Source organism: Homarus americanus, unplaced genomic scaffold, assembly GCF_018991925.1.
Source record: "Homarus americanus isolate GMGI-L3 unplaced genomic scaffold, GMGI_Hamer_2.0 scaffold53233, whole genome shotgun sequence".
NCBI classification, from domain to species: Eukaryota; Metazoa; Arthropoda; class Malacostraca; order Decapoda; family Nephropidae; genus Homarus; species Homarus americanus.
In genome coordinates, this window is record NW_024751660.1 from 4835817 (window position 1) to 4847972 (window position 12156).

General features: G+C 39.3%; 1 protein-coding gene across 1 annotated transcript in view; it reads right to left on the bottom strand.

Moving 5' to 3' along the window:
- The window catches only part of LOC121854738 (regulating synaptic membrane exocytosis protein 1-like), a 102178-nt gene that overhangs the window by 48373 nt on the left and 41649 nt on the right, over positions 1–12156 (bottom strand). The window contains exon 7 of the mRNA XM_042349476.1: positions 441–565. Within this exon, the coding sequence (XP_042205410.1) occupies positions 441–565 (125 nt within the window). The remainder of the gene's footprint in view (positions 1–440; positions 566–12156) is intronic.

Below are 12156 nucleotides of genomic sequence, written 5' to 3' on the forward strand. Positions count from 1 at the left end.
CGTGTTTCTGTAACATTACGCTACATTTACGCAACATATTAGGTTCACAGGTGATAGAGTTTTAGCGTATGGGAATTATTTACGGTTCTCGAATAAAAAAAATCATCCTCCCGTTTACCTATTCATCTACAATCTCTATCTATGTGTTTTTTCGTGTGTTTCTCTGCTCTTATATCTATCCATCCAGGTTGGTGTGACTGTGGTCAGGTGAGATGATCTACCTGTACCGATGTAATTAAGAGAAACTTAGACGCGTGTGTGTGTGTGTGTGTGTGTGTGTGTGTGTGTGTGTGTGTGTGTGTGTGTGTGTGTGTGTGTGTGTAATATGTGTGTATATGTGTGTTAGTCAGGAAGTCATCTGTACGTTACAAATCCATTTTATACACAATACAAAATGAAAAAATAAATCAAAATAAATATCAAAACAGAAGAGGTCTTACCTTATCACCTTGGGAGACGCCGGCAACCTCGGCTGGCCCTCCACGCACCGTCCACACAACGTAAGCGAACAGGTGACCATCTGTGCCCACCTTACCGCCTACAACACGCATACCCAGGCCACGAGCTGCAACAACAACAACAACAATTAGATGTTATTAGTGATATTACAATAACAACCTCCAGGTCACAAGGTGCAATAACAAGAGACAGGATTGTTACAGACGGTGCTGCAATAATAACCATTTCCAATACCAAAATGTATTACCAAGGTTGTGAAAATATCTACAGACCTCGTACAAGAGTTTAGTGTGTATGTGTGTGTGTGTGTGTGTGTGTGTGTGTGTGTGTGTGTGTGTGTGTGTGTGTGTGTGTGTGTGTGTGTGTGTGTGTGTGTGTGTGTGTGTGTGTGTGTGTGTGTGTGTGTGTGTGTGTGTGTGTGTGTGTGTGTGTGTGTGTGTGTGTATGTGTATGTGTGTGTGTGTGTGTGTGTGTGATAGCTGGATACAAACATGTGGTAACAATGACGTATTATACTTCCCATGATTTACAAATCAGTAAAAAACATTATGTCGTAGAAACTGTCTACAAGAAATGGTTCTACGCCATAATGTTCTTTACTGACTGATGAACCAGAGGTTAAAATAATAAAATAAACCAATACCCAGAAAAAATCAATACAAATCCCAGGTACACCTCCACTAATGACAGCACAGGTGAGAGGGGAGGAGGAGGATTGGCACCATTTGCTTACCGAACATCAACGAAATGATCTATTCACGTAGACAAAACATCAAAGAATTCCGTGCAAACAAATTTTTTCTCTTTTGATGTATTCTTGAAAAGTTTGGTTCTAGTTTTCGCTCATTTGCCAAGAAAACCAGTTCTTTGAGGCTCTGTGTGTGTGTGTGTGTGTGTGTGTGTGTGTGTGTGTGTGTGTGTGTGTGTGTGTGTGTGTGTGTGTATGCCAGTTGTACAGTAATGGAAACACAGAATTAAATTAGTTAATATATAGATACGTTCCTCCTCTCCCCTCCTCCTCCTCCTCTGATCATCACCATTAGCCGTCTCTCACTTCATGCTTCTCTCCATCTCCTTTCACGAACTGTTTCTCCTTCTCTCATTTTCCTCAATTTCCTTTTTCGTCTCTTTCTCTTCTCTCCACTTAATCAATTTTCTCTCATTTTTTTTTTCATTTTCTTGTTTCGTCATTTTCTTTTGTTTTCTTTTTATTATATTTTCCTTATTTTCATTTTATTAGTTTCCTGTTTTCTGTCTCTGTAACTTTTATTGTCTCTCTGTCTGTCTGTCTGTCTTTTCTAGCCTGATTTCTCTCACACAAGGGGTCAAGGGGTAAGGGGTCAAGGGGGGCGAATTATCGGCAAAAAGAAGATTAATGAGAGGAAGTAAACTTGTGCTCCGGGTCGAACCCCCCAACGATACTCGGATCCCACTAAGGCGATTAAGGGATCAATGATAGCTGAGAGAGAGAGAGAGAGAGAGAGAGAGAGAGAGAGAGAGAGAGAGAGAGAGAGAGAGTAAAATATGACAAAGTACTTTTAATTATTACATTACATTTAAAAAAGAAACAACTTTGGGATTCCTAAATAAATTCAATAAACTGATGAATAAATAAAAATAAATAAGGAAAAATAAAGAAGTTAACAAATAAACAAATTAATAAAAAATAAATAAAAATACAGGCAGAGAAAATTACCCCAAGCCCCAGCCGTCAATCTTTAATATTATGTAATAAAACTTGGCCTCCCCCTCTTCCTCCTCCACCTCCCCCTCTTCCTCCTCCACCTCCCCCTCTTCCTCCTCCTCCCTCCTCCTTCTTCCTCCTCCTCCCCCTCTTCCTCCTCCACCTCCTACACGTCTTCCTCCTCATCCTCCCACTTCTCCTCCCCCCCTCCTCCTCCTCCTCCTCCTTTAATATAAACTTTGCTAAATTATAACAATATCAGGTAGCCCCTCTTCCTCCTCTTTAATACCAGGGTCTTTAATCAATAGATGGGAAGTGCTTTCTTTATTACCTACGTTAGTCTAGTCAGCTGTTGTTGTTTTGTCTTTGTTAGTATTGTTGTTGTTATTTTGTTTTTGTTGATGTTTTTTGTTGTTGTTTGTTTGTTATGTTGTTGTGTTGTTGTTATTATTATTATTATTATTTATTATTATTATTATTATTATTATTATTATTATTTTATTCTTGTGTGTGTGTGTGTGTGTGTGTGTGTGTGTGTGTGTGTTTTAGTATAATATAAACCTAACCTAACCTAACCTTTACACTTGACCTACAATACCTAGGTCAGTTAGTTTGTCAAGTTGTTGAGGTCAAAGCTTACACGACCATGACCCGCCCACCATACCCAGGTGTACCGTGTACCTGTTGTATAGTTGATTAAGGTGCCGAGCTTCTCTACCTAATGACTAGTTTAATGGAACACAGAGTTGGTTCACCTCTTGGTCATGGTGTGTGTGTGTGTGTGTGTGTGTGTTGGAGGTGGAGAGGGAGAGGGAGGAGATGATGAAAGGGGTGGGAGGAGGAGAAGAAGAAGAAGAAGAAGAAGAAGAAGGAGATGAAGAAATAATTAACGTACAAAATAGGTAAGCAATATGGCGTCGTAATTGTTCTAAGACTCTACCATGACTTGTTGCGTTCTTTTATCCTGCAGCTGAGAAAGGAGAGAGAGAGAGAGAGAGAGAGCGTTCAAACCTGGGGTCATGAAGCCAATGAGGAGGTTCAAAGGTGTGGGTACAACGGTTGGTGGTGGTGGACAGGTAGATAGGTGGTGGTGGTGGTGGTGGACAGGTGGTGGTGGTGGACAGGTGGATAGGTGGTGGTGGAGGACCAATTAGCGTCATTGCAATTATGGTCGACCAATCAGAACTAAGTGTAGTACACCTTTATTTAAGACCATGTATACTGGTGTGTAGGTTGTAAACTCTGGGTGTAGGTGTATGATGGGTATACCTGGGTTAACTTGTTATATGGAAACCTTTATCGAACACAGGAAACCCAGTGGCACAAGCCAGTCACTGTAGCTCCTCCTGTATGGTGATGGTAGAGGCGACTCATCGTCATATAACATAGCCCCTTGAGGTGTCTGATTAAAGTGAGGGCAACATTGTTCTCTAGTTTAACAGAGTGGAAGCCTCAATCTTGTCTCTCAAATGCTCGTAAGATAGATTTTTCGTTATAAATAGCTCAGTTAAGCCATGGTTCAAACAGGGATTCGCAAAGATAAATCATAACTTAATTATTCCACTTAATAAAACGTACTTAACTGGCTCAAACAAATAATAATAATAATAATAATAATAATAATAATAATAATAATAATAATAATAATAATAATAAAAACAAAACAAATAATAATAATAATAATAATAATGATAATAATAATAATAACAATAATAATAATAATAATAATAATAATAATAATAATAATAATAATAATAATAATAATAATAAAAACAAAACAAATAATAATAATAATAATAATAATAATAATAATAATAATAATAATAATAATGCTGAATATGGAAAAATATAAGTTTATATATTCATTAAATACATGGAGTAAACGTGATAAGGATGAATATTATTTCGATTTATATTTTTAAACAATACTCATTAAAATTTAAAACAATTAATGTGTACCTTTACATTTTAACGTTCAATTCTAACTCCACAAATTGTTTCTGAATGTCGCTGAGGATAATCTCGTATGTCATATTATTTCGTTTCTTAATATACGAAAATATTAACTTCATGATTTGTTCTTACAATGTTCTTATGAAAAACTGCTTTAGAATTTATTAATTAATTCGTAATAATATTTCACAAAGTTGTGCTTCACCTCGCAAAAATAAAAGCGGAATTAATAAGAGTCATGTATAGTAGTTGCCAGATACAGTTTTTAGTTTCATAATATTATATTACTAATCTATACAGAATCTAAATTATATTGCGGAATATATTAAAATAACTTATAATGAAAATAAACAAGTTTGTGAGATGATAAAGGTGTAGCGTCGGACTGAACACCACGAAGATGTACCACCCACTGTACTCGTTAACTGTGAAGTGTGTATGAGTGTGTACAATTTTCTTGAAAAATACCTGCAATAAGTGTACTTACAATTGTTTCATTGTTATAGTTTGTAACAAGAAAAGTGCTAGAAATTTTTGAAACTGAATTCAAGAGTTGGAACGAATGGGATAACTTTTTACGGGAAGAAAACAAACTCACTTGCTCTCATCGTGGGTATATCGGGCCAGATGAGGTCACCTTATTTCTCCTTCTACTCATATAAGTAAGTACCTTTCAACATGTAAGTTTAATGTCTTATACTAGTAATATATTTAGTTTTACCAAGTGATATAAAAAGTGATCTTCTTACCTTATTAAGTGATAATTTAAGTGTGCTAAATGAGGCAGGAAGACCAGGGCCGCCAGTCACTGAACTACCAAGGTAAACATAAACATCAATTGACGTCTTTAAATCGAGTAAATGTTTATATTCTTTAATGAGGTTTAAATAATATATCTCAGCGTATATATATATTACTTCCATAAACACTTAATATAACCAGAGGATTAATGAATATAATTATCAAGGTGTGAGTGAAAAAAAAACACATTCAGGCTGAAGAGAACATATTGACTTCTTCTCTTTTCACTAATTATAATGTATATCAAGACTAATTTGTCTTCCTTTTAGTACTTTTGACTTACTTTGTGTTATGACTTCCTCTCGCACTTTTCACTTCTGGTTTTGAGTTCCTCTTTATATTTTGACTTCCCCTTGGTGCATTTGACTTCCTCTTTATATTTTGACCTCTTCTTGGTTGTTTTGACTTCATTTTTATATTTTGACTTCCCCTTGGTGCATTTGACTTCCTCTATATATTTTGACCTCCTCTTGGTTGTTTTGACTTCCTTTTTATATTTTGACTTCCCCTTGGTGCATTTGACTTCCTCTTTGTATTTTGACCTCCTCTTGGTTGTTTTGACTTCCTTCCCCTTGGTGCATTTGACTTCCTCTATATATTTTGACCTCCTCTTGGTTGTTTTGACTTCCTTTTTATATTTTGACTTCCCCTTGGTGCATTTGACTTCCTCTTTGTATTTTGACCTCCTCTTGGTTGTTTTGACTTCCTTTTTATATTTTGACTTCCCCTTGGTGCATTTGACTTCCTCTTTGTATTTTGACTTCATGTCGGTGCTTTTGACTTCATCTCGTTGTTTTTTATAAATATGGAGAGAGAGAGAGAGAGAGAGAGAGAGAGAGAGAGAGAGAGAGAGAGAGAGAGATCGTTCATTATTATATACCAAAAGTTTGGGAAATAATATATTGCCTGGGTAACTCCTCTTGATGGCTCTTTTGGGAGACTCGTTAACCTGAGATGGTGTTCGCTAGCAGCCAATCCTTCCTTGCTATTGTAAATGTATTCTCCCAGTTATCTTCTTCTCCTTCTCTTCCTTCTCTCTTTTTACTTAATTTGTTACGATTTTGTTTATCTCATTTTCTGTTTATTTGTATGTGTGTCTGTCTCTTATTTTTGTATATAATTTCTCTCTCTCTCTCTCTTTCTCCCTAATTCCCTTCCAGCTACTTTCTTTCCTATCTCTCTCTAATTTCCCTCCATCTCCCTCCTTCTCCTTCCCCTCCCCTCTTCCTTTCACTCAAACCACAACAACTTTATACGGTAATACTTTTTTTTGCCCTTTTTTTCCTTCCCCAAACATTTCAAACAAAACAAAAGCTTTTCAGAAACTTTTCCTCGCTGGAAGAGAGAGAGAAAAAACCCCGGAAATAAACAAATAGAAAACATCTGAAACATAATGACAATAAAAGAAATGGCGTTTAGGAGAAAGTTGTTTATTAGAGAAAGGTGTTATTATTATTATTATTATTATTATTATTATTATTATTGTTATTATTATTATTATTATTATTATTATTATTATTATTATTATTATTATTATTATTATTATTATTATTATTATTATTATTATTATTATTATTATTATTATTATTATTATTATTATTATTATTATTATTATTATTATTATTATTATTATTATTATTATTATTATTATTATTATTATTATTATTATTATTATTATTATTATTATTATTATTATTATTATGTATGAATAGATGTAAGTGACTGTACCCATATACTTGTGCGTATTCTGTATGTATGTATGTATGTATGTATGTATGTATGTATGTATGTATGTTATCACTTTAAATTCAGTTAAACCGTATACTTAGAGGCAACACCTGTGGAGTAAGGGATCAATTAACACTTTATCTCAGGACCCAGGTAAGGTGACAGCGGTAGGTGAGAGAGGAACCTGTCAGCGTGTGGTAAACTCCTATATTATTATTATTATGTATGAATAGATGTAAGTGACTGTACCCATATACTTGTGCGTATTCTGTATGTATGTATGTATGTATGTATGTATGTATGTATGTATGTATGTTATCACTTTAAATTCAGTTAAACCGTATACTTAGAGGCAACACCTGTGGAGTAAGGGATCAATTAACACTTTATCTCAGGACCCAGGTAAGGTGACAGCGGTAGGTGAGAGAGGAACCTGTCAGCGTGTGGTAAACTCCTAGCACACACGACCATCTCCCCGACACTAGCACCTGATCGAGTGTCACCTGTGTTGGTCGTCTGGCAGGATCAAGGTGGTGATTTGGTCGATTGCAAGGTGTAGTTATGATTGGTGATTAATAGGATCAAGGTGGCGATTGGGAAGTAGATTAACGAGCAGCGTGAACCAGTGTTGTTTGGCTAGCTGTTATCCCCAGAGACGAGGGAAACAGCGTGAAGGAAGCTATCTATAATGTATAGCCAGGACGATAACTACAACACACTGAAAGTATCGGGAGACTCCTTGTTCGATGTGTCGCCCTGATGGGAAATAGAACACAGCCCTCCCCTCCTCCCTATTCCTGCCTTTCCTCTCCCCTCTTCTCCATTCCCGCCTTTCCCCTCCCCTCCTCTCCATTCCCGCCTTTCCCCTCCCCTCCTCTCCATTCCCGCCTTTCCCTCCCTCCCCTCCTCCCCATTCCCGCCTTTCCCCTCCCCTCCTCTCAGTGACATGGGGACAATGGAGGGTATGGTGGCGTTCAATATCCCCAGCCCCGGGGCACTGAGTAGTAGAGGAGGGGAGGAGAGGGGGAAGAGGGGGAGGGGGAATGAAGGTTGATCGTGTCATCCCCTCCCCATCCTCTCCTCCTAGGACGAGTGAGGGGAGTGAGAATGAGGCTGGACCTAAGCTCCCCTTCTCCTCACCATCGCGTCTCCTCCTGGTCAGAGATCACCATTGTGTCCCAGCGTCCCACACCCTCTCCAGGCTCCGGCTGTCATATGCTCTTGCAAAATTACAGAATATTTTTGGTTGTTGTTCCTTAATTCTCTTTTGAATTCCGTTTAGCAACCTGTCTGTAATCACGGGTGTCTGTAAGAATGATTTGTTTGTTATCAGGAGATATTTGTAAATCCGAGGGGTCTGTAATCACGTGTTGTCTGTAGGCATGACGTATCAGTAATCAAAAGTTATCAGCCTGTAATTAAAAAATTTTCAAAAATTTTCTCGTCCATCACCTGTCGACGGTGCATCACGACACTTGGCAGGTGGGTGGGTGACGTGCTTGTGCTAAGACTGTTCCTCACCCCGAAGTTTTGGACAAAGTTGTGGTCTCGGATTTTCTTTTGTATGATAAACTACCGTCAGAGGGCGGGGGGGGGAGGGGTATATGCCATGTTTCCATCACTTATTCCTTCTGCTTGTTTGTCTAAGCTATTATGTAATTGATGAATGGTGTTATTTTAGTACCGAATGTCTTATACCGCCGATGTGTTATAATTAACATAAAAACTAAAATGTCCTTTTACTCGATGTGTGAGACTCAATTGAGGTGTAACATATTGGTTGCTGAATTTTCCGTAGAATTTGATTTATATTATGTTGAAATTAATGTAAAAAATAATCGGCTTGCCTGAACATTAGTCACCCCAGTTTAATCACTTTAAAGATCAACCACCCTAACCTAACCACCCTAACCTAACCACCCTAACCTAACCTAACCTAACCTAACCTAACCTAACCTAACCTAACCTAACCACCCTAACCTAACCACCCTAACCTAACCTAACTCTAACCTAACCAATTCTTCTAACTCAACCTAACCTAACCTAACCACCCTAACCTAACCTAACCTAACCTACCCTAACCTAACCTAACCTAACCTACCCTAACCTAACCTAACCTAACCTAACCTAATCTATGCTTTCTCTTATATATATAGATATTTATATTATACAAGAAAGCTTCCTTGACGCTCGTGTTGGAACTGTATCTGACCCAAGTGATATGTAACAGTCAGGATCCAGCAGTTTGGGGAGTGGCTGTTGTATAATGGAGTCTCGTTCCGGGGGTGTAGTGACTAGTTCGAACAATTGAGAGACTCGTTCCAGCATTTCAGAGTCTCAATCTAACTGTTCGGAGACTCACTCTAGCAGTTCGGAGACTCGTTCTAACTGTTCGGAGACTCACTCTAACTGTTCGGAGACTCGTTCTAACTGTTGGGAGACTCACTCTAGCGGTTCGGAGACTCGTTCTAACTGTTCGGAGACTCACTCTAACTGTTCGGAGACTCGTTCTAACTGTTGGGAGACTCACTCTAGCAGTTCAAAGTTTCACTTATAGTAGTTCAAGTAATCGTTCATTATGAGTGATCACTAGTGTATATAATTACGCATAGCTATTATTTGCTTCAATAATTTAGGTTAAAGTGAAACACGGCAGCAGCCCCCCCCCCCCAGATAGCGGGCGTAACGGAGGTATATAGGTAATCATTGTGTTGGCAATATAATAATTTACTCAGCGTTATCATACATCATCTTCACCCTTCACATACCGCTGCTGCTCTGCCGATCATTTTGACACGTTCCCAAATTTAATCCGAATTTTAGATTGAAGTGAAACGCCCCGGAGGAAAGATAGATAGATAGATAGATAGATAGATAGATAGATAGATAGAGAGAAAGAGAGAGAGAGAGAGAGAGACAGAGATAAAGAGAGAGAGAGAGAGAGAGAGAGAGAGATTGGACTGTGAGCAACTGAGCTGCAGGGAAAGGAGAAGAGCAATAGCTTTATAAAAACACAGAGAAACATACCATTACTAACCCCCTTCGATGACGTCTTCCTCGCTGGTATTCAAAATATTTCTTCGTCAAAATCTAAATAAAAACAAATTGTAATCTAAGAAGGAGAAGAGTCCTGGTAAGCTATATTCGGGCGTCTAATGGAAAAAAAAAGCTCATCATGAAAAAAATATATGTATATAAGAAAACTAGTTGGGTAAAAGGGAGGGTGCAGCGGGTGGTGTGAGAAGTTAGATCGAGATGTGAACTTTGGGGTCAGAATTGGACTGTGTGGATCAATCACATCGTGTGGGGAACAAATTAAAAAGTTCCGGTGAGTAAAAGGTTGTTGTGATCGCATAGTGGAAGCCCTGAGCCACATCCCAGACACACACACACACACACACACACACATATATATAATGTGTGTGTGGGAAAGTCAGTCTCTTCCTCAACAGACTGATCACTCGGCTTTAACACCAATAATCTGGGTGATGACTTGACCTTCAACTGACCTTTCTGTTGGTAAATAAGGAAGTGATCTTACTGGTGGTGGACGGTGACAGGTCGAGCAGTGGCGACGAAAACATTTTGTGAGACCGAGGTAAAGTTAAAACTATTTAATTTAGTTTGGTGAAGATCCTGTAGGTTGGAGGTGAAGCTCAGGGTAAATATCAGAGTTCTTGACCTTTGGGGAAAAAATATTAAAAAAAAAAATAAACCAGGTGAGGTAGTTGCTGCTGAAACGTATACTATATTCATTTCCATATAAGTTTCCCAGCATTGCATTTTAGTATCAGCGGAATCGTATTGTGGTGGAACAGCTGTAGCCAAATGTAAACATGAGCTAGAGCAGACGAGAAGCAGACTCAGAAAATAACTTTTTATTTACCTCAGAACTCAGAGGGAAATTTACCTCCCTCAGGATATCCGGGAAGATATTGTGGCACGTATAAGCTTTTGGGCAAGAACCAGTCTTCCGTGTTGTGCTTCCAGAAGACTTTACCCCAAAATACGATAACAGCAACAAATAATATCGAGAACCAACACAAACTTTGCAGCAGATTTCCGATTTTTACTTCATCTAAAATTGAGTAATCAGATGATGCGATTATCTTTCTTTTCCCCCGAAACTCTCCCCAGCGTAAAGTTCGGTAATGTTTTAAAAGTCGAGGGATTAAATAAATAAAAGAAAAAGAAAAAAAAAGAACAGTTCCAATAATATTTTTTCTTCGTTTTTGTAAGTTTGGTTTTGTTTCTCTCCCCGGCTGGACCAACATGGGAGGCGTGAAGAGCAACACAGACGGAGCCTCCTGTCACTGCCTCTCACTGACTCCTGTAACTCTGCTATGGTGTGTTACTCTTTCACCAGGGTCCACCAACAAGGCCACACTATAATATCTGTCAATTGTCTACTTTTCTCTAATACAACACACACACACACACACACACCACTCACCCCACTTCACACATACACACACCACTCACCCCACTCCACACATACACACACCACTCACCCCACTCCACACATACACACACCACTCACCCCACTCCACACATACACACACCACTCACCCCACTCCACAATATTGCCAATACCACACCACTCACCCCACTCCACATACACACACACCACTCAGCCCACTCCATACATACACACACCACTCACCCTGCCCACACATACACACACACCACTCACCCCACTCCACATACACACACACCACTCACCCCACCCACATACACACACACCCACTCACCCCACCCACACACATCACCACCCCACCCACACATACACACACCACCTCAGCCCACTCCATACATACACACACCACTCAGCCCACTCCATACATACACACACCACTCACCCCACTCCACACATACACACACCACTCAGCCCACTCCACATACACACACACCACTCACCCCTCTCCACACACACACACACACCACTCACCCCACTCTACAGGATGATGGCACAACAAGGGAAAAATAGATATCTTCACCCTCCCCGGCATTCATCACGATTCACACCTTGAAGATGCCAGTACACACACACACACACACACACACACACACACACACACACACACACACACACACACACACACACACACACACACACACACACACACACACACCTTCCTCTTGATAACAATGTGGCTCTATGTAGTTACTGCCAGAGGGGTGACGCGGCATGATGGTAAGATAGAGAGAGAGAGAGAGAGAGAGAGAGAGAGAGAGAGAGAGAGACGTAAGTCGAAGAAGAAAGGGCTTTTTTTTTACATGTTTTGGTTGGTTTAACTTTGTTCTTTGTCACTTCCAAAACAAACAAACAATTCTTCTCTTTCTCCCTTCAATGTCCACCCAATCTTCCCCTTTGCCCCTGTTAGACCCACATCATCTCCGTCAAACTCCACCAATCTTACTCTTTTCTACCCCCCTCAGTCTCCATTTACTTTCTCTCCTCTCTCTGTGTGCTAGGAGACACCCTCAATCTCCACCACTCTCTCCGTGTGTGTGCTAGGAGACACCCCTCG